Raw genomic sequence first — 23529 nt, forward strand, 5'->3', positions numbered from 1 at the left:
AATCCCCCCCCCCATACAAAGGTTGTCAGTGTGCCCCCACTGCTCCCAACATCTGGCTCTACCAAGGGACTTCATATTAGATGTTTCTGCTTGGAGAGGAGAGCTTTTCTTTCTTTCTTTCTTTCTTTCTTTCTTTCTTTCTTTCTTTCTTTCTTTCTTTCTTTCTTTCTTTCTAATTTGTCCTGCACAATGGAGGCAAAAGTATTGGATAAGGAGTGCTTTTTCCTCTGGAGGGAGAAAAACAACTGGCTTGGGGTGCACCTGATTGGAATGGTAAGGGAAAAGCCACCCCACCCCCCATTTTGATCAATTTTAGACCCCAAGTAGCTATTTTTCAAAACTAAATAAGTAAAAAAACAAGACATCACATGTAGTTTGCACTTCATAGTAATCTGGAATATAGTATATACTTAAAGGTGTTGGTGGCAAGAAAAAAACTATGCCAAAATCCAGGTGGGAGAACCCCAGCAGAGATTTAAAATCACAAAACATGCAGCACAGCAAAGTATGGGAATATAGGCCGTTAGATCTTTAAAATATGCCCATCTAAGTTCCTGCCAAAACTCCCCTCTTCCCCTAGCAGAGAAAAAGACCACACATTTGGGAAGTTAAAAAAAAAATGGTTTACTTACAAATTCTTCAAAGGTCAGTTTCGTGTGCTTTTCCATACAGCATTCACAAAACACAGGCAGAGAGACTTTGCACTTAATAGCCCCCATTCTTCAATTATTAATACCACGGTGAGAAGTTGAAGCAAATGTGTTCTGCTATCTTCATTAGAAAGGGGGATATTACTGGTACCTCCTTTGCCAACCTAGTGCCCTCGAGATGCTTTGAACAACAACTCCCATCAACCCCACCTGGTAAGAGAGGGAGGATCAGTCTAGGTAATTGGAGCCCCTGCTAAGAAGCCTGGTTGCTTTAAAAGGCCCTATCCTCAAGAATGTGTTAGATTTGGAAACTCCCAGACTCTTTGCACCAGCTATTGTGCTTAAGAAACCTATTGTTTTGACACTTCTGCAATTTAGCATGCCTTATATTGACTGCTGTTTATTTCCTGCACTTGCCTAGCATGTTTTGCACAACGGCTCGCTAACTGTGCCCTTTTTAATCAGTCCGCTCTGGAAACATTTTATCTTATCTGACTCAGTTATGTTAGCAACTGATAAGCAACATTGTCAACCAATAACTTTTCCTCAATGCCTAATGCTGTGTTTGTTTTGTCGCAAATTTTTAGCACATTCTAGCGTAAGTGACGTTGGAAAGCACTATTTTATTTGGAGCACTGTATTCCGTTCTACAATTCATTGGTGCTATCCAGATTTGCAGGGCTGACCCCAAACTATTCTTTGCTGCCCTAGGCATAGCAATGCCAGAGAAATCTGATGAAAACAGAAACATGAGCAGAAACTGCCAAGGTTTTCTTATTCATCCCAAGTCCAGAACAGAAACCAACCTATTGAACACAATCAGCACTTGCTGCTGTTGTTTTCAGTCTGCAAATGATACATAATTGATTACTCCCAAAATTTGCATTGTGTTCGCATTGTAATGAATTGGGCAGAATAATGTAATGACAAAGTAACTGACACAAATAATTATGTAGGTGATGTATTTTTTCCACAGCAGATAGTGAGACAAATAATATGAGATCCAGCGCTGAGGGCCTTCTGGAGGTTCCCTCCCTGCAAGAAGTGAGGTTACAGGGAACCAGGCAAAGGGCCTTCTCAGTAGTCGCACCCTCCTTGTGGAATGCCCTCCGATCAGATGTCAAGGAAATAAACAACTATCTGACTTTTAGAAGACATCTGAAGGCAGCCCTGTTTAGGGAAGTTTTTAATGTTTGATGTTTTAACGTGCTTTTAATATTCTGTTGGGAGCCACCCAGAGTGGCTGGGGGAACCCAGCCAAATGGGTGGGGTATGAATAATAAATATTTAATAATAATAATAATATCATCATCATCTTCAAGGGCAGCCTCATGTAGATCACACTGCAGTCATCTAACCTGGAGGCTACCGGAATGTGGAACATTGTGGCCAGGCTACTACTGCCCAGAAATAGCCCCAGATGAAGTTTGTGAAACACACTCTAAAACGACTGAGGCTGCCTGATTCTCTAGTCACAAAGCTGGATCTAAGACTGCGAGCCCGTTCTTTTGCAGGAGGAATGAAACCAGTGGCTCTACCTCCATCCCTCTCACTACTTCACCTTTCCGGCCCGGTGGCTAACCCCATCGCCAGAACCGTTTCCTCCCATCACTTACTCAACTCTTGTGAAACTTGTCAGCTCACTTCCTCTTGGGGGTCCGTGGAAGTCATTAAGAAAGAAAGCGAGGCAACAAACAAACAGACCCACATTCACCACCTCCGCAAGTGGTGATATGCAAATATAGAAACGAGCCGAGCCTCGGGGCACAGACGGCTGGAGAAGTCGGTGGCAGACAGAGAGATTTCAAAGTCCAAAAGGGTAAGAGGGGCTGGCGGGTTCTTTGGAGAAGGACTGTAGGTCAATGGCAGAAGAGCTGCTTTGCATGCACAAAGACCCATGTTCAATCCATTGGAATTTCTAGGTAGGGATAGGGGAGACCCCCCTGTCTCTGGAACCCTGGAAAGAGGCTGCAAGTCAGTGGAGAGCCGGCTGAGCTAGATTGTCTGATTTCGTATAAGGCAGTGTTTCCTTTGGTATACCTGTAATGGGACAACAATCAGAGTGAAAAGCAGGAGGCGTCCTTAACAGGGCATAATTTAAGCCAGGCAGAATTGCTGCAGTGGGAATTTACAGGGACCTTTCTCAACGGCAGGTGAGGTTCTGGAAGATGTGGAGCCATAACAAAAATGAAGGGTTCCTTTGACCATGTGTGGCATGCATGTTATGATTGATTGATTGATTGATTGATTGATTGATTGGACTGTTTATTCCACCTTTTCTCCAAGTGCACAAAGGGTGTGTGCAAGATATTCTCCCATCCTTATCTGCACAAGAACCCTGTGAGGTAGGGCAGCCTGCTGAGACAAAGAGCTATAGTCACTCATGGCTATGTAGGGATCTGAAACACTTTACCATCACAACTCACTAAAATAGTTCTCCTTAGCCTTTTTTCAGCCCCCCCCCCCCACCTTACATTGCCTTAAATAAAGTAGTGATTTGGGTGAGGGGTTGTGGGGACGAGCATGCTAGATTTTTGGGGGGGGGCGGTTGTTTTCATCACCTGGAAAATTAATGAACCATAATTTTAACAAATTCATCTGCTGCTTAGTTGGATCAAAATATATCTGACCAAAATATTTTAAATTTAATTGCTGTGGGTTTTTTCACTATTTTCAGTGGCTTAATCTGTGGTTTAATGAATTGACTAAGTATCTGCAGCCCTGTTTTGAATCTGTACTGTGGCTTCAGTCCTATATACCCTAACCCCAGCAAACACTGGGTTGCATCCATACATTTAAAACACATGATTTCACACAGCCTGAATCCTGGGAACTGTAGTTTGTTAAGGGTGCTGGGAATTGTAGCTCTGTGTAAAGCCAAAACTACAGTTCCCTGGAGTCCATGTGTTTTACATGGATGGTGTGGATTTGACCACTGGCACATGCATCTGAGATGGGATGGTGGAGAAATTCATTTGTTTCCATTTAAAACCAAACTTACATAATTTTCATTTTCCGAAACAATATGCAGACTGAAACACAGTCATCCTCCAAAATTCACACCTCTTCAGATTTAGCAAGGTCATTATCCAGCCACATAATGTGTGCGTCGGTGTATGTGCTAGGATAAAATATGCCTTTATTCATGAACCCAACACATATTGGGGGAAATTGCTTTGCAAAAATGTGAATATTAAGCAAGATTGAAAAATTCAGACAAGAATGCTGAAAATTTTTCAGGAGGCCTTCCTTTGGGCGGGATAAAAATATATATTGTAAACTGATAAGGAAATGTGGAGAACTGAAAAAAAAATATATGAGAAACTGGGAGAAACAAAAATTTACATATTCACTCATCACCCCTTTAAGTCATTAAGAGGTTTCTCCTAATGTTCAACTGATCTCTATCCTCCTGAAACTTTAAGCACATGAGAATCCAGCTCCAGCCTCTTGCACTAGCAGAGAACAACCTCTCCTTTGCACAGGTGGAAAGATCTGTCAGATTCTCAGGGTCCCCCCCAACCCCAACCCCCTCAAATTTGCTACCTATTTCCTTTTACTAAGTCCTCGTGAAAATTCTCTAGCATTTTTGTGTGAATTTTTCTCTAATAAACATGTTTGTATGCAGTTTTGACTAATGCGCTCATGTCTGCAAGCAAATTCTACTGATGCACTTTTGTATCTTGTTTTCATTAATATATTCATTCTTCCCCATACTTCTCCCCAACATACTGTATGCATTGTTGTGAATGTTCTTTGGTTGGAGAACTACATGGTGCATTTTGTATAAGTGAGAATTCTGAAGGTTGGCTGTGTTTTGCGTATTATTTCGGAAAGTTCCAATTTGATAAATTCAGATTTAAATGTGAACTGAATTGAATTTCCCTTTCGTCCCTAGACCCTCAGGGATCTGGAGTACCGTCCTCTCCCCTCATAGTCTTCCCTCCTCCAGGCTAAATAAGCTCAGTTCTGTCACCCTTAACTCAGAGAACTTTGTTTCCATACCACTGACCATCTTCATTGCCCTCCTTTGAAGCTATTCCAATTTGTCTACCTCTTCCTTAATTCGCCAGAACTAGACACAGCAGCTCTCTGTCTTCACCCATTTTTCTCAGGCCAGTCCTTGGAGAGTATTTGGCATGCTACTAAAGTCACATCCCTGTACTCCTAAATGGGTGAAATCTCATGCTCCCATCCCTAGACTGTATTTGCTTGTTTGTGTTTGTGTTTTTATTATATTTCCCCTCCACCCTAAGGTCCCAGAGAGGGCTAACAACAATTAATACAACTTATAGTCACAAAAATTGGGTGGGTCCTGAAATATACACATCTCAGTTGTCAAAAGCCAGGGTAAAAAGGAAGTCTACTAACTCTCAACCCTCCACTTTTAATTGAAGTGGCTGCTTTTAATTCAGAAGCTACTTTTCTTTTCTTTTTAATAATATCATAATTTAATACTAATTTATTATTTATACCCTGCCCATCTGGCTGGGTTTCCCCAGCCACTCTAGGCAGCTCCCAACAGAACACGATAAAACAGCAAACATGAAAAGCTTCCCTAAACAGGGCTGCCTTCAAATGTCTTCTAAACGTCAGATCATTGTTCATTCTCTGGACATCTGATGGGAGGATGTTCCACAGGGCAGGCACCACTACCAAGAAGGCCCTTTGCCTGTAGTAGTAGTAGTAGTAGTAATAATAATAATAATTACATGGAACTGACCATCAATATTATTGCTAGTCTGACCTCACCTCACTTAAAGTCCAACATATTCATGTGCATTTTCACATGAAGGAATACACATCAGAAGTACTCCCGTGTGTTAAATAGGAGATGGCAAAGGCCATCTGTGTATGCTTAGTGCACTCTTGTCACAGGGGGGGCAAGGCTTAGCCTTTCTAAAAACAGGTTCTAAGTGACAATAACCTGATTCAGTTTCAGCTTTGACAGGTATCGTTTGGGGGTGAGGGAGGATGCCCTGAATTTTTGGTTCTTGCATGGAGAAACCACAAAGCCCACACATTCTGGAGAAAGAAGAACGGATGTGATAAGAACCACATGACGTGGCATACCGTAACCCCAGGGAATTTACTTGCCATGAATACTACAATTTTCCTGCCAGAAAACAGCTAGAGAGCAGTCTTGACTCATAGAGCATTGGGACAGACAGACCCTAGGAACAGCATTCAACCCGCGTTTGAGTTCTGCTGCAGGTGTTTGGTGTACACTACCCTTCTCCTGGGTGGGCAACCTCAGGCATTGGGCCCAAATACACCCCTCTAGGCCACACATCCTTCCCAGACACACACCACACCAATCTTGCTTCAAACCCTCATTGAGCACTTTGATCTGGCTGGAATGTGGCCTTGGGCTCTGATAATACCTTGTGTTTGTCTGAATGTGCTTGTCTCATGCTATGTCTCATGGAGCCCTTATCCAGGGATGCAGGTGGCACTGTGGTCTAAACCACTGACCCTCTTGGGCTTGTCGATCAGAAGCTCGGCAGATCGAATCCCCGTAAACGGGGTGAGTTCCCGTTGTTCTGTTCCAGCTTCTGCCAACCTAGCCCTTCAAAAGTACGCCAGTGCTAGTAGATAAATAGGTACTGCTGAGGCAGGGAGGTAAACAGTGTTTATGTGTGCTCTGGTTTCTGTCATGGTGTCCCGTTGTGCCAGAAGCGGTTTAGTCATGCTGGTCACATTACCCGGAAAGCTGTCTGTGGACAAACTCCGGCTCCCTTGGCCTGAAAGCGAGATGAGCACCGCAACCCCATAGTCGCCTTTGACTGAACTTAACTGTCCAGGAGTCCTTTACCTTTACCTTATCAAGGTAAACCCAACATATTTGTTGGAACTTTGGTACTATAAGCAAACAAACCATCAAATGTGATACAAATGCAATACATAGATACACAATCTATATCTACATCTATTGTATTTATCTGTCTGTACGCACAGAGATAGACACACCTACTGAGGTTCTAGCACTGACCAGAATGGGTGTTTGCACTTAATCTTTTATCTAAAGGTTATTTATACCCAACAATATCCACCCCCCCAGCTGCTTTTATCTTCCAAGAGGAAAAGGCACCACTGATGCAACGTTTTTGCTCCACAGTTTTTGCAAACACAGAAAGGGAAATGGGAAACAATGGAGCTCCTCTCCAAGAAGAGTCTTGGTAGAGGGGCATGCACAAACACACCCCTATGCATTCCTGTGCATACACACACACACACTTCCCCCTTTCTCCCATCGCAAAACAGTTGCCTCACCATTTATGTAAGAACTGCAAGGAAGTTGCTTCATGGGCTTTAAAGAAACTAGAAGTCTTTGTTCTTTTAGTTGAAGGCAGCATCGGACATCACTGTCGATTCAGGTGGCACATCCTCTATGAAAGTCCATTGCTGCAGGATGGGGGCAGCAATCACAAAATATTTTGCTCTGCTAGATTTGAAGCCTGCCCCCTTGAAGCGAAGCTCAATGGCTTAAGAGTTTTGTGCTCCAAGTATAGCAGAAAGAGCAGATCGATGGGCAATTCTATTACTTATTTATTTCTATGCATTGCATTTCTGTCCCACCTTTTCTTCAAGCTCAAGGTAATATCCATGGTTCTTCCCTCCCCACCATTTAATACTCAAAATGACCTTGCGAATTAGGTTAGGCTGAGGGGTGGTGACCAACCTGAGGTCACACCCAGTGAGCTTCATGCCTGAGGAACAGCTCCAGCCCACCCATTAGGCAAGGTGAAGCAACCGCCTCAGGTGGCAGCAGATCCCAGTGTAGATCTTTGTTCCCCGCTTGATCCTATTGTACAACTTCACTCACACCTTCCTCCCTGGCAGGGAGGGAATTTGCATTTTGTGGTCCGCCTTAGGTGCCAAAATATCTTCGGCTGTCCCTGCTGAGCAGGGATTTGAACACCTCGTCTCCCAGGTCCTAATCCGACGCTCTAGCGACACCCCACTGGACAGCATCAAGCCTCCATCCCACAAGTCCCTGGCCTCCTGGGCTTGGCTGGCTGGCAGCAGGTGAAGCAGAAGTGCCCCCTTAGCTACTCTGATTAGCTTGCTAACACCCAGAGAATAAGGAGACGACTCTCCCTTCCCTGGGAACTCTGTATGAACTTGTGATGGAGAAGTCAGTATCAAAGAGCGAAACAGCTTAAGGAGAGGCAGCAAGCAACAGCAGCATCTGCAAGAGAGCTAGCAGAATGCCCCCCTGACCGGTCCCATGCTAGAAGAAAATAATAATAATAATAATAATAATAATAATAATAATAATAATAATAATAATAATTATTATTATTATTATTATTATTATTATTATTTATTTATTTATACCCCTCCCATCTGGCTGGGTTTCCCCAGCCACTCTGGGCGGCTTCCAACAGAATATTAAAATACAATAGTCTATTAAACATTAAAAGCTTCCCTAAACAGGGCTACAAAACCTCAAGGAAGCTCCTGTTTAAATATCCTAGCTCTGAAGTATGGAGAGCTCCTGGTCAGTGTGCACACCACCAGGTTGGGTGAACCCAGTGGTCTGGCTCTATCGAGGGGGATAACTTCTCAGGTTCCAGCCCAAACGCCACCAGTTCGGCTCATCAGCAAGCTGAAAGTTCATATTAAAAGCAATGCTCTGCAAGTAGAGAGCAACAACCAAATCAGATAGGGCTTCAGGCAAGCCTTTTAGCTTATCAGCAATTAGCACCTGGTGTCAAGAGCAAGTTCGGGAGCAGTGGGGGGAATCAGGCATGGGTGCGGTCATGCTCTGCAACCCTGTAGAAATGTTTTCTGCCTCGAGTGTTGTTTTGCTCAGTCTTTTTGGAGAGCAAACCAAACTGAGCCACTATCGCTACAGCAAGAAAGACTCGAACCTTTCCACTCATTGTGCATCCTTAACCGGCTTTGGGAACCGAGGAAAACAGACTTTTGTCTGGTAACACTAGCATGTGCATGGTTACATTTAGCAGTCGCTTTGCAGAAAAGGAAAAATAGTCTCAAAGCTGCTTGATGAGATAGAATGCATTAGAAAAATGCTAATCAAGCTCTGGTCCAAGTTTGCCTCGAGAATAAAATGTGTGCCCACAGTCATAAAATTCTGTTGATGTTTCTCTCCCTTCTTCTTCCCTACACAGTTCCTCCACTGCTGTCTGCCACCCAAGAGGACCATGAGCGCTTCCAACATCACCCAGAATGCAACATCAGCGCTATCGCCCTTGCCAGGCGCAACAGTTGGCCTAACTGTGCTCTCTCTCGCCTTCATTCTGGGCTTCCCTGGCAATGCTTTTGTGGTTTGGAGCGCAGGCTGCGTTGTCCGCAAGCGTACGGTCACATGCCTCCTCATCCTTCACCTGGCCATCGCTGACTTGGCAGTGCTGCTCACGGCGCCCGTATTCCTGCGGTTTCTAAGCGCTGGGAACTGGGAACTCGGCGAGGCGGTCTGCAAAGCCTGCCATTACATCTGTGGGGTCAGCATGTACGGCAGCGTGTTTCTCATTGCCCTCATGAGCTTGGACCGCTGCTTAGCTATCTCCAAGCCCTTCATCTCACAGAAGATACGCACCAAACGCACCACATGGCTTCTGGTTTTGGCAATTTGGTTGGCTGCTGTTTTCTTGGCCATCCCTGTACTTTTCTTCAGAAAGGTGATTTTTTGGGGAAATAGGTATATTTGTTTAATCCTTCATCCCACAACCAATCATTTGATCTTCCACAATCTCTTCGAAACCATCACTGGGTTTGTGGTGCCTTTTGTTGCCGTGCTCTACAGCTATGGAACCATCGGCCTACGGCTGAAGGAGACCCGTTTCCGTCGGAAACGCCGTACAAACCACCTCATCGGACTTATCGTGCTGGCCTTTGCTATTTTCTGGCTCCCGTATCACACGGTGAACCTTCTGGATGTGGCTGCTGTGTGGAGCGGCTCTGAAAATGTCAAAAAAGCCGCTAAGATGGCTAGGCCGACCTTGGTGGCTCTCGCCTTCTTCAGCAGTAGCGTCAACCCCATCCTTTATGCCTTCAGCGGCAGCTCTTTCATTCGATCAGCCGGCTTTGGATTCATGGCCAAACTCTTTGAAGGAACTGCCTCAGAAGTGTCCAGCTACAGGCGTGGTACCAGCCGGGACCATCAGTACCAGGCAGACGCCAAGTTGGCCACCTTAAATAATGTGAGTCCCGAGTCTATGACCATGTCTACTAACCCAGTGGAGAATGGATCATCTCGAGAACATGAAGATACTTTTAAACCTCTCAAGTCACCTTGAAAGCCTACTGTTTTGTGGAGTGGCGTGGATTCTGTGCATGCACAAATGGATTGTCTGACCCATCATGGTTTCATATTGCGTGCTAGAAATGGCCTCTCTTTCCATCCATCCCCCAGTTACCCTTTATCTGAGATACGCAGGTCCCACACATCTGTAATCTGCTGTGTGGCGTGAAGATTTCAATTCGAGGCACACAGCTGTCGTATTGAGATTTCCCTCAAAGCGCTCGCTCTCAGGCCTAGCAACCAGCTTCCTCAAAATATTGCGCACCCAGCACCTCAAAACTGTGACGCCCTAACTGAAAATGCATTACAGAAACTACATAGGGCTTTTTGATTATTCAGTACAAACATTTAGGCACCATAAATGGACACTGTTTGGTTAAAAAGCAAGGTCTACAGGTAGCCAAAGAGAGGGCATTGAACATATGGAGTGTCTCACATACCACATTAGCCCACCTAAGCATCTAGGGGTTGTAGCTGTACTCTAAGTTAGAGTAGACGGACTGAAACGAAGGTGCCTTAATTAGCCATGCTCATTTATTTCAACGAGTCTACTCTGAATATGACTCAAATTGGTCACAAACCCGAATCGCTGTATTGGCACTTGCTCTCTCTTTGCGCATGCTGAAACCTGGCCTCCAATCTTTTAAAAGTTTTTCTTACCTCACAAAATATGCTTCAGTTTTTCTATCTCATCCTCAGGGTGCTTTAGAATTTACGATTTCAGTGGGTATATGGAGGGTCAAGCTTACCTTAGCAGTGAAAGGTGAAAAGATGTATTTGTGGGTAGTATTAACTAAGCTTTACTAAGAGCAGACTCATTAAAATTAATGGACCTAAATTAGTCATATTCATTAATTTCAGTGAGTCTACACTGAATAAAAATTAGGTTTGTTTGATTCACTTCAATAAATGGTTTTTAAAAATCATCATCATCAATTCAATAGGCATAATAGAAGTACCAAAAAATCAGTGCAGTACATCTGATGGAGACTTAACATTATTTCAAACTTGCCATATTTCCAAAAGTGAAAATTTGGACAGAAAAGTTGTTTCCCCGTACATTTCAGCTGCTTTGCGAAAATTTCACCCATTTTTGAAAGACAAATCCCAGCTATGTCTGGGAAATACCGGGTGTATAGCAGCCCCAGAAAATACTCAAGACCATTAGGAAAACCAGTTTTCCCATTGTACCACGGAGAGGGAGTCCTATGTGACTGTATTTATTGTATATAAGGAAAAATCAGGGGACTGGGAGGGAGTTTGCACTGCCCTGACTGTCTCACTTCCTCCCCGTTTTCCTTCCTCATAAGCAACAGTGATGCACCTGCCCAGAATTATGCATAGTTCCACCTGGTGAGCCACTTCTGCTTTGCGTATTTAGAGGAAAGCCTAGCTGAGGACATCACAAGGCTTTCAGGAACTGCTGGCATCTGGGGAGGTTATAGATTGCAGATCACTAGAGAGGGATTTCTAGAATGAAAGCAGGGACACTCACAAGCAGCCCTCAATCCCTTTGAAGTAAGAATGGATGGAACCATTAATTTCGAGTCTGTTTTCAGTTTTACATGTGCTAATTCATAAATCCTTTCTATTCTGCATCTGCATCAATCGGCATTAAAAAAAAGCAACCAGTCTGTATGGAAATCTGTATTTGAATACACACTTAAATATGATTATATCAAAAAATTTAAATACATATTTTATCTCAATGTACACACTGTTGAACACATTTTATAATAAAATATGTATTTTAAGACATGCTTCAGTGGGCTTTTTGCTATCTGTGTCGCAAAATTTGGAGAGGTGCAAATTCTGACAAATAAGTATTTGTATATCCATATTATTAATCTGTGAGGAAAGGTGGTGGTCAGTTCGCTTAAAAGCATGGAATGAACAAATTTCTCATCTATCCCTTATTGAAAGAAAGGTACATGCAACAAAAACCCGTTTCACAAATTTCACAAAAATGTGATCCCTACCATTGAAAAGGTGGCAATAGAGTCTTGGAAAAGTCAAGCCCTTTCCAGCCCTCTCAGAGGCAAGGAAGACTCCACCCCAGGGCTGTAGCTAGGGGGCAGTGAGGAAGGACCCCACCAGGGGCACAGGCAGGGGGGTGCAAAATCGGCTAAGAAATATAATTAAGTATTGGATTTTCTGTGAAAGAATTCATTACATGGTGAAGTGCGTAAGGAATTCAATGGATGGAGGGGGGAGTTAGAGGAGAGGCAGAAAGAAGAGCTAATTTGTCTGTGGCTAGGGGGCACAAGATCACCTAGCTATGGCTCTGCTCTACTCCAGCAAATTTTGTTCTATTATTCCTCTTAGCATGTTCAGCTTATCTCACCGTACTCTAAGATTCTCCAGCCCTACTGTTTGGGAATTCAATACAGTGGTACCTTGCAAGACGAATGCCTCGCAAGACGAAAAACACGCAAGACGAAAGAGTTTTCCGTTTTTTGAGTCGTTCCGCAAGACGAATTTCCCTATGGGCTTGCTTCGCAAGACGAAACGTCTTGCGAGTTCTTGCGAGTTTGTTTCCTTTTTCTTAAAGCCAATAAGCTGCTAAGCCGTTAATAGCTGCTAAGCCGCTACGCCGCTAATAGCCGCTAAGCCGCTAATAGCCGTGCTTCGCAAGACGAAAAAACCGCAAGACATAGAGACTTGCGGAACTGATTAATTTCGTCTTGCGAGGCACCACTGTAGTGGCAGGCAGGATCAAAAATTAACACCAGGACAAAAGTTTAGAACTTTGAAAGTGTCAGTGTTTTCTTTTTTCTTTTAAAAGAGCAGAACAAAGCCAACGAAAGAAACGCTTAAGAGACACCGTTATTTACAAATAAAATATATACCACGCTGTTTATTTCTGCAAGAACTTAAATAGGTCGGCTCTGATTCCACTTGCACCTCTTCCTCCTTGCAAGGAGAAAGGGAGCAGCTCATCTCTTGAAAAGGCACCTGATGGCCTGACGAGTCATCGCTCCAGTCCAGTCCACAATCGCTTGCAACCTCACAGAGGATTTTCAGCCATGCCTTTGGACTTGCAAGATATTCTGGTTTTGGTCAGATCCTGGGGAATAGGATTCACACAGGGGGCATGGGATGTTTCTCAGCTTGAGAAGCACGTTCCTTTGTGGGTAACCTTCATTGGAGGGGCACCTACCAGTGGTGGGCAGGGCCAGGAGCAACAGTGGGTGGAGCAATGGGTGAGACTCTTGCCCTTATACAGCACTCTAAATTCCCTTTATCCCCTAAATCTCTCCTTCCTCTATCCAGGAAGCAAGAGACCTGGTCACAGTTCAATGGCATATTCCAGCCAGGCAAAAGCATTCAAAGGTGTGGAGCAGGACCAGTGAGGGGTGTGGCCTGGACAGAGGGGCGTGGCCCAAGGAAAGTCCCAAGGGCTGGATGGAGAGACATGAAGGGCAACATCTGGCCTGTGGACAAGACGTATCCCCACCTGATTCACACATGCTGCTTCCAGTGCGACACTAGAGCAATGTGTGAGATGCGGTGCATACTATAAAGGGTTCCCATTTGGCTGAAAGCATGGTCGAAGTGTCGACTCATTAACTAGTAAGGTGACTGGGGAGGAGAGCTGAATTAGGCCCCCTCTGAGCTACTTGGCAACAGCTGTGTCCCAGGTCTCGGGTCTAAGGCCTTAAACTGTGTACTGTATGCTTCCCTCTCCCTTCCCACAAAATCAAAACTGACCACGGGTGAGAATCCATTCCTTGAATGAAAAGGGGGAGGCTGTTCCCCGACATTACATCACTTTCAAACCCTGCAGCACCTGCACGTGAAAAGGAGGGTAAAGACACATGCCACAATCAGGAGAGGAAGAGGGCAGGGCAGGGCAGAAGAGAAACTGGCCTAGAAAGAAACTGGGGAAATATTGGTTTCTTGTGTGACAACCTAAAGGAACCAGATGAGTGATGGCGGCAATACTGAACCAGCCTCATCCCTTGTCTACAATAGACGACTACAACCCAGTAGTGGGACCATAGTCCTAGCTGTATCCCCCCCGTTTCCCCAAATTACTTCCGTCTCTGTTCGTGTAAGGTATGCCTGTTCGGACATCTGCCAGTCTGTGTCCAGCTTGGCTGAAACAGCCTCTCAGGCCAAATGGGGAGGTCTGGTGGGTCTGATTAGGCCCCTAGGATGAAAGCTCCCCACTGCTGATACAGGAAATGCCTGTTCAGACATCCCCCAACCCACACCCAGTCCCTACCAAACCCCGTGGTTTCAAGAAGCCACACTGTGATTGGCCCCTGCTTAACAGACTGGGTGGGGATTAAGCACCTTCATAAAATGACTGGAAACAATGTTTTGGGCTTGGGAGCTGAGCTGAGCTTAGTTTAGTTTAGCAGCCTTGCTAAAGGACGGTTGAAGGTGCTCCTTAAACTACCGGTTTAGATCAAACAGCTGGACTGAAGGTTCTTCAAATAAGGTTTGGGAAGCATCCAACTTGATTGCAGAGTTGCTGTCTTCCTTCTGTGAAGTGGGATAAAGCCCTACTTGGCCATTTGAGGTGCCCTTAAAGAGTTCTAGGTGAGTCAACAGCAAGGTCTGTTTTTGTCACAGCAGGAAAACACAGAGGTGTATTGGTCATTGATTGTAGAGGTAGGGTTTTGGTTTCGTTTGTTTTTCAAAAGGGGCAAATGTACTTGAGCAACTTTCTCCAGCTCACAGTAGTTTTACATGTGTGGTGTGTCCTTGGGGGTCTTTCCCCAGCCCCCAGGGTTCAATCTTCCTCCGACAGCCAGTCCATTTATGACACACATAGTTTGTGAGAGCCCATGAACCCCAAGCATGGAGCACAAAGACTTGCGGGAAATCCAGTGCTAGAGAGGTCAGTTAGAGTTAAGCCTCCTGCTGCCCCCAAGTGGCTGGAAGAAGCACCTGCAGCTGTCTCTAGGGAATCCCACCCCCCCCCCCAATCCGGTGCTTGTCACAGTTTCGTTCCCAGAAACTCAGCTCAGCATAGGTGCTTGGGGGCCAGGCCGGGTCGTGTCTGTACAGACGAAGTATGTTCGAAGTTCACCTTTGCCTTTCACCTTTATAACCCCACGAAGGGAGCAAGTGTAACCGAGTGTCTCCAAGGCCTTGGCTGTTTCTTCTGTGACCTGTGTGGAAAGAAGAGAGGAGGAGACTGTTAAAGAGAATGGTCAATTGCAAAACATACAGAAATCTGGTCAAAACTTGGTTGCTTTTGGTTGGGTTAGGTGAAAATGGCCACAACGAAAATACTCCCCTAATTTTTATTTTGTTCATTGGTAGGCCTTTACTAGTAGATGTCATAATTCCGAACCCATGACAGGTTATGATTCCAGTGTACGTTGCTCCCTCACACCTCTCCAGTTACTATACTAAAAGATGAACCTTTTTCCTGCTGCTTGGTTCCCAGTGACTGGTATGCAAAGTCACACTGGTTTTGAATATGGAGGTTTCATTTCGCTGGGGTAGGTGGGGACTGGATATTTGCTGGTGAGCCAAATCTTTCTCCCAACAGGTGTGTGTCAGGGACTGGACATCAGAGGAGGAATAGTGGAGACCGCCTCCCCCTCCTCCTCCTGAACCTTCCAGAGAAGAGGGAGACAGTGTAGATTTACAACAGTGGTTTGAGGTCAGCTCAGACATAGATGAAGAGAGTAGTTGAGAGATAATGGGAGAAGAAGAAGAGGGAGAGACAGAGCAGCTGGCAGACACATTATCACTGGAGAACATTCCAGAACCCACTTCTCCCAGAACCCGGCGACTACATTTCAGAGCACAATTCAAAGTATTGGTGCCGACCTTTAAAGCCCTAAATGGCCTTGGCCCAGTATATCTGAATGAGTGTCTCCACCCCCATCATTCTGCCCAGACACTGAGGTACAGCGCCAAGGGCCTTCTGGCAGTTCCCTCACTGCAAGAAGTAAGGTTACAGGGATCCAGGCAGAGGGCCTTCTCAGTAGTGGCGCCTGCCCTGTGGAACACCCTCCCACCAGATGTTAAGGAAATGAACAACTATCTGACTTTTAGAAGACATCTGAAGACTGCCCTGTTTAGGGAAGTTTTTAATGTTTAATGTTTTATCATGTTTTTAATATTCTGTTGGGAGCCGCCCAGAGCAGATGGGGAAACCCAGCCAGATGGGCAGGGTATAAATAAATAAATAAGTTGTTGTTGTTGTTGTTGTTGTTGTTGTTGTTACACCTGCGTGGCTGACAACAGCCAGCTACTATTCTGAAAAACAACTGGATGTATTTCCTTTCTGACTTCAGTGTCCTACACAAGTTTGTTCTCAGGAAGCTAGGGGGAAAACATATTTTATGCCAAGCCATATAACCAGGAAGTAACTCACACCCCCTGCTGCCCACCACCCAACAATCCATCCAAATAAAACACTATCATTCAGAAACTACTTAGAAAGAGGAAACTTTTTTTTTAATAGGTGAGGCACACTGATAGAAGGGAAGTACAGGGAAGTTTCAGGTGGTGCTGGGGGCCACATAAGAAACCACAGGCTGTGTTTTAAAAGCCCTACCTGTATCTTCCCCAGCACTCCCGTGCTCTCCATCCTGCTGGCCACATTGACTGTGTTCCCCCAAATATCATATTGGGGTTTCTGGGCTCCAATCACGCCTGCCACAACCGGTCCATGGTTTATACCTGAAAAAAAGATACCATAGAGGTTGGGGACACTGATATACAGTGGATTAAAGACTGCATACCTATGGTCAGCAAGTATTATTAATTATTTTTAGGAGGGGCTGGTGGGAATTCAGCAAGGGCTTTAGGCTGGGGGGTCAATCTGGGCCAAATGTAATCAGTTGGCTTTTTGTGTGGCCCTACACATCTGTTAGGACGCAGGTGTCGCTGTGGTCTAAACCACAGAGCTTAGGGCTTGCGGATCAGAAGGTCGGTGGTTCGAATCCCCATGACGCGGTGAGCTCCTGTTGCTCGGTCCCAGCTCCTGCCAACCTAGCAGTTCGAAAGCACGTCAAAATGCAAGTAGATAAATAGGTCTTCTGGCAGGAAGGTAAATGGCGTTTCCGTTCGCTGCTCTGGTTCGCCAGAAGCGGCTTAGTCCTGCTGGCCACATGACCTGCAAGCTGTCTGCGGACAAACGCCGGCTCCCTTGGCCAGCAAATTGAGATGACGCCACAACCCTAGAATCGTTTGCAACTGCACTTAACAGTCAGGGGTCTCTTTACCTTTACCTTTAAACATCTGCTGCTGCCTCCTCCATTGCCTTCACAACTGAAATGACAGGCAGGTGTGCCAGCCAATCAAACACTGTTTGATCTCTTAATCCTGCCCTTTCCCCATCTTCTCACGGAGAGGCCCACACACTCCCTTCCTTGAATCCTTAAGATCACTTTGTGAGTGTTTACGACAAAAGTGGGGAAGTAGCGGTCCTCCACATGTTGAATAGCAACTCCCATCAGCCCAAGCTAGAAAGACAGGGATGATGGGAGTCATAGTCCAACACATTTGGAGGGCTCCCGGTTGGAGGAAGGTTATACCAGGCCTGTGGAGTAATGTTCAAAACAGTTTATAGTCTCCGTGTTGTGTATGGAATGCCTCCCTTCCATTTTCTGAAGGTTTCCCAAAACCCACCCCTGGTTTAGCAGTTTATCCATTACTTTGCAGCACTGGGCTGGGGAAGGGAGGTTTCTTGGTGACAGCATAGGCACCAGCCAGTAAGTGCTGTGCACACAGCCAGTTTCTGCTAGAATGGGGATCAGGGAACTGGACCTGGCCAGCAAACCGCCCACCTTTCAGTCACCTGATACCATAATGATGTCAGGTGACTGATACGGTTCAAAGGAGGTTGCTGTAGCTGCCAATCAGCTAATCGGTGGTCACAGCAACTGCTGCCAGAAATGAACTTTCTGCGCCAATGAGCTGATTGTTGCTGAGAGCATGTCTTCACAGAGGCTCCTTGTCGTTGCTGATCAGCTGACCAGCAGTTCCAGGAATCGGTTTGAAGTTTCAGCAGAGAGGGAAATGCTCCGAAATGCAGAACGTTGTTCCTTCTGCAGAAAAGAACAGCTTGCATTCTAAGCCCTGGGGGAAGTGCTTTGAATTGACACTGCTTTCTGTGGAAAGGGGGGGGGGAGATTTCAGTACTCCTCCCCTTTTCTCAGAAAGCAGCTTGCACTCAAAGCATTGGAGGAAGCTCTTCGAATGTTTCCTGCAGCCCCCTCAGTTGCGCAAGGGGGTTTCCGATGGGGAATCCTCTAGCACAGCTGATCCCATCAGATGGTTGGGACTTTGCCTATGCATGTTTCTCTCTAACCACTGATGACTGTTGGTGCTTTGAAGCCTCAAAAGTCAACTGATAATCTGGACTTAGAATCATTTTGCTGCATTCACCTTTCTTGGTCCAGGCACAACTTTACTTACCCCAGACCTCAGAGGTGTGAGGAAAGTGGGTGTGACTTGGTCAAATGGCCTGGCAGGACAAATGGGCCTTGGAGCCAGATGTTCCTTACCCCAGTACTAGAGTTGATGTTTAAATCCCTTAAACAATGTGGGCGCCAAATATCTAGAAGACCACCTCCTTCCCTGAAGACCCTCTCAGGTGTTGAGTTTGATAAAGGAAACCCCGTTGGTAGTTCCTCCATCCTCAAGGCATCCTCAATGTCCCCAGGACATTCTCTGTGGCAGCCCCATAGATGTGGAACTCCCTCCCCACAGCGGTGTATCTGGAGCCTTCATTATACAGCTTTCAGAGAATGCTAGAGACATGGCTCTTTACCCTGACTTTCCATGCTTGCAGGTATATGTTTTTAGAAGCCACCTAATTGTATGGTTGTAAATTGTTGCAGATTGTTTTTAAGATTGTTTTTAGTGCTGTAACCCTCTCTGGGACCAGAGAGTGAATGATAAATGAATCAACAACAACAACTCATCAAAGAGAAGAATAGGTGCATTTAAATGCTATATATATATATATATATATATATATATATATATATATATATATGCAGGTTTTGGTGTCCTCGGGTGTCTTCCCGTGTAAAAGTTGGGGTGTCTAGGCGACGTTTCGACGAGGTCTCACTCGTCATCTTCAGGCTGGTGCTTTCGGCTTCTTGTTACTGGAACAGAGCGAAGACACCCGAGGACACCAAAACCTGCATACCTATACCCGTGAAAATCTACGAAAGCAAATATATATATATATACACACACACACACACACACACACACACACACACACACACACACTATATATACTGTGTTTGTCTTTATCAAATGTAATAATTTGTCTCTGTCACATGCTGAATTCGTGGCTGGGGTCAGGGGTGCAAATTCCTGGGGTCCAACCCTTTCGGGGGGCAATAATTTTTTGGGGGGTCAGGCCCCCACGTTAAAAAAAATCAGGGCCAAGTGCAGAGCTGTGTGTGGCAGGGCATCAGTGGCCAACTCCTTCTCTTCCAGCCGCAGAGGGGAAGGAGGGGAAAGCAGCACACGGCCAGTGGGGGTGGCAGAAGGAGGCGAAAGAGGAGCCACCTCCGGCCATTGAAGGCATACTGCTACCATGCTCGGCTCTGCCCCCTGGCTCCTCCGATGTCCTGACACGACGTCATGATGTCATGCATTTGACATCACATGCAATGCTACACACGCGATGTTGCCCCTGCCCCAACCTCCCTCACAAGTTGGCGCCTCTGACTGAGGTGATATTTGAAGAGGAGTCTTCTCAGATCCCACTCGCCTCACTCACCCACACGAAGCTTGAAACTGTTGAAAGAGTGTTTGTTGATCATGTCTAGCTTGGCCGCCAGAGCCATGGCAAATTCCACCATCGTCCCCAGGTGGGTGTAGCTCCGCTCAGTATCCTGCAGGGACCACCCAGAAAAGAAAAACATGTGTCGATAGGTGAAGGCAAAATTAAAGACTAAGAGGAGAGGAGCCTAACTGATACAGTCTTTAAAAAAAACCAGACCATACAAATTCAGACAAGAAAAGTTGACTGACATTCCACCTGGCTTCCTCCGACTCGGAGAAAGAAGCAAGTCTTTGGCCTTGAGACAACAAAGCTGTTGGACTGGCTGGAACTAACAGCTGTTGGCTTCCTCCCCTTCCGGAATTGTCTCCATTGGCAGCCATCCCAATTGGCTGTATCAGGAGTGAGGCAGCAAGGCCCACTCCAATTCGTGCCGTTCACAGGACAGACTGGTGCCGAGTGAGGCACTCCTCAGACATCGCCAGCACTGGGTTGAAGAGCATGAGATATTTCATACATGGGTACGGACTGGCTCAGGGACTTGTGTGAACCCTGTCAATGGCAGTTTGTGCAGAGTTGAATCGACAGGTTTGTATAGCATGGCCCAAAGAAAAAACGAAGTGTAAACGACAGGAGAAAAACAAAAAACTACCCTCATATTCTTTGTGATTATCTCCAGAACAGGAACCAATTCAGCAAACATGCATTGTTACAAAACAGAAAAAAAAAAATGGGGGGGGGGGGTTGCGTATGTAGTGTCAATGCTGATATGGCACTGTGATCCAGCAATGTAGCCATATTCTCACCATGGTGCCCATTTCTGAAAATAGAGCATTTCAGATGATACCCACAAAAGTCTTGGATGGCCGCTAAAATAGGGTTTCATATGATGACAGAATCTGTATATGTGGCCAACAGCAGGTGGAAGACATTACACATTCCTTGTTAATCTGCCCTTTGCATAGGGGACTGATTCCTGAAACCTTCACTAATTCCTGGAAGCAGGTTTACTACAGCAGAAACAGCTCACTTTCTTCTGGGTTACACTAACTGTTTCGTGACGTATAAAGTAGGGCTTTATGCTCTGGTCGCAAGAAAGATAACAAAGGGAGAGATAGACAATATTGCAAGAAGTTGTGCTGGAGATTCAGAGGTCTAACGGAAGTTTAGCTGGGGATGAGTTAGCAGATGATACTTTTGAACTCTGACTCCCTTGTGTTAAACCCTTGACATCTTGTGTTGTGTAATTGTTGTATGCTGCATGTTGAGATTTGCAGTTTGTCAAATGGTAAGGAAATTGTTATAGCATTTGGTTAAAACTCTCTTTGATTGATGGATTGATATGGGTTGTGATGCATGGGAGGGGGTAAAAAAATCACACACACACACACACACACACACACACACACACACACACACTATTTCAAATACATACAAAGGCAACAAATCATCATCATCTCACAAAAACGCCTATTGGTTTTGGCACAGCAAAGCATATTTTGATCATATCTGCGGAAGTTATTTACCAAGCTACACATCATTTGTGTCAAGCGGAAAGCCGGTTTTGTGGTTTGACATGAAACTGCATTTTCATTATTTTCATTAAGCTGTGGGAACAAAGACACTAACTTCCCAGCAGGAGGGAGACAACACAACCTTGGAATTTGGTTGCGGTGAACTCAAGTATATAAAATCAATCAAGGGACCAAGGACCAAGGAAAGCTGTGGAATCGTTAGAAAACTGGGGGTTCTCTAGCCCCCAAACAATGAAATGAAGATGTTCATCTTCTCAGGAGGCCTGTCTTCTGAGGCCTATGAGCACTTTTAGATTTTTAAACAAGTGCCACTGGTGTTACAAACTCTGGTCACTTTGCTTATCTACGGAATCTAAGCAGATGAGAGCCAGTGTGGTGTAGTGGTTAAGAGCGATAGTCTCGTAATCTGGTGAACCGGGTTTGATTCCCCGCTCCTCCACATGCAGCTGCTGGGTGACCTTGGGCTAGTCACACTTCTTGGAAGTCTCTCAGCCCCACTCACCTCACAGAGTGTTTGTTGTGGGGGAGGAAGGGAATGGAGAATGTTAGCCGCTTTGAGACTCCTTAAAGGGAGTGAAAGGCGGGATATCAAATCCAAACTCCTCCTCTTCTTCTTCTTCAGATATTAGGTGGCCATCTGTCATGTATGATCAAGCTGAGATTCCTTCATTGCAGGGGTTGGACTTGCTGAAACTCAAGATCCCTTCCAACACTACAATTCTGTGGGAAGGTATATTGCAGCTACAGAAGCATGCAGAGAGGTTGCCTGGCTGGATCAACTCATTAAGGACTTTGGGTTGGTGAGCAAGGTACCTGTTAAGCTGCTAGAGGATAATCAAAGTTGCATGAAGCTATCTCTGAGTGAGAAGTTCCATGCAAGAACTAAGCATATTGGGGTGAAGTACCACTACATTAGTGAAATGATTCAGAGTGGACTTGTGGAACTATTTTATTGCAGCACCAAAGAGATGACTGCTGACAGCCTGACAAAGCCCCTGCCAAAAGAAAGTTTCCAGAATCTATGTGTAAAGCTGGGACTCTGGGTGATTTATTAAGGTTGTTTACTTTTGTTAATGTTGTACTGCCTGAGAAGGGGTATGTGGGATGTAAAGGTGCAGTCAAGTGCAACATTCGGACAGAGGACTAGCGGCCTCCATGTTCTAACCAGTTCTGTGACAACCAGTTTGTCAGTTGCTGGTACTTTTGAAAGATAACTGCTCAGTTGCAGTCACCTCAGGACCAACTTCCCTCTGGTATACGTAGTTTTATTTGCTTGTTATGTAACCTAAGCCTGTCTTCAGGTACAGTTCTGTAAACCTGAATGAATCTGAGAGTAAAATAGTTTTATATTAACATGAATCAGATTCGTGTGTGTACTCTTTAAGAGGGATTCAAAGGGACTTTTAACCAGGAACACATTTTTATTAGTAGAACTCAGAGGAGTCAGCAACAAGCTGATCGCTGCATAAACTTATAAAGGGGATTGTTTAACTCTGCTAAAGTAAACCTTCCCACAAATTCTATGATTCTTTGATTCTATCCAACAGATTCCAGATCCAACAGAATTACAGTGGTACCTCGGGTTAAGTACTTAATTCGTTCTGAAGGTCCGTTCTTAAACTGAAATTGTTCTTAACCTGAAGCAGACTTTAGCTAATGGGGCCTCCCACCACCGCTGCGCCGCCGGAGCACGATTTCTGTTCTCATCCTGAAGCAAAGTTCTTAACCTAAGGTACTATTTCTGGGTTAGAGGAGTCTGTAACCTGAAGCGTCTGTAACCTGAAGCGTATGTGTGACGGGAATTGGGGTTGCTTGTGTGTAACCTTCTAGCGGTTCCAAACTGCTTAAGATTGTGGTGTGTCTTCCCTGACTGAGCAGCTTGGGTGCTGCTGCTGCTCAGTCGCTCGACGAATCCGTGAGTGGGCGTTTTCTAAATTTCCTCCAGCATAGAAGCTCCTTGACAGCTAATCTCCGCCTCCCCTCTCTGCGCGAAACCCTTCTGCGCAGAGTGGGCGTGCCCAAGGGTGGCCCTCCACTCTCTTCACTGCCTTCAGTGCCAGAGTCTCGGAGCCTCTCCTCCAAGATGCTTTCCCCCTCTTCCTTCTTCCTGGTGTCACCTGGACATTCTTCCCCAGATGACGTTCTCTCTCTACCCTTACTCGTTCCTTCTCCTGCAGAATCGGGAAGTACCGCCTCTCCCCTCTGCTCCGATGTCAGTTCCCTGACAGTATGTAACGCAAGGTACCACTGTAATATGTCTTGAAAAGTACATGGAGCTCAGAGAGGCAATGGGAAAGAATGTCAGCCTTCCAAGTTCCTCCTTCAGCACCAAGATGTACCTATCAAGGGACAAAG

General features: G+C 45.4%; 2 protein-coding genes across 7 annotated transcripts in view; one reads left to right on the plus strand and one right to left on the minus strand.

The window, feature by feature from the left end:
• Positions 1-1765: 1765 nt before the first annotated feature.
• On the plus strand, positions 1766-11681 carry LTB4R (leukotriene B4 receptor). Of its 2 annotated transcripts, none has more exons than XM_028702262.2 (2): positions 1766-2469; positions 8789-11681. In XM_028702262.2, exon 2 carries the CDS (start codon positions 8822-8824, stop codon positions 9914-9916), a length of 1095 nt encoding a protein of 364 aa, XP_028558095.2. In that variant the 5' UTR covers positions 1766-2469; positions 8789-8821; the 3' UTR covers positions 9917-11681. The 2 variants fall into 2 exon arrangements, with proteins under 2 accessions (XP_028558095.2, XP_028558096.2); XM_028702263.2 differs by lacking the exon at positions 1766-2469 and adding an exon at positions 8120-8589.
• Positions 11682-12747: 1066 nt separating this feature from the next.
• The window catches only part of ADCY4 (adenylate cyclase 4), a 70511-nt gene continuing 59729 nt past the window's right edge, over positions 12748-23529 (minus strand). For all 5 annotated transcript variants that reach the window (XM_028702252.2, XM_028702255.2, XM_028702254.2 and 2 more), the window contains exons 24-26: positions 19637-19751; positions 16448-16572; positions 12748-15044 (exon numbers count right to left, since the gene is read on the minus strand). In XM_028702252.2, coding sequence (XP_028558085.2) covers positions 14892-15044; positions 16448-16572; positions 19637-19751 — 393 coding nt within the window. In that variant the 3' untranslated portion in view covers positions 12748-14891. The remainder of the gene's footprint in view (positions 15045-16447; positions 16573-19636; positions 19752-23529) is intronic.

This window comes from Podarcis muralis, chromosome 13 (genome assembly GCF_964188315.1).
Source record: "Podarcis muralis chromosome 13, rPodMur119.hap1.1, whole genome shotgun sequence".
Lineage (NCBI taxonomy): Eukaryota > Metazoa > Chordata > Lepidosauria > Squamata > Lacertidae > Podarcis > Podarcis muralis.

Excerpts from the sequence above, each read along its gene's own strand:
- LTB4R (XM_028702262.2), top strand. The coding sequence starts at position 8,822 with ATGAGCGCTTCCAACATCACCCAGAATGCAACATCAGCGCTATCGCCC.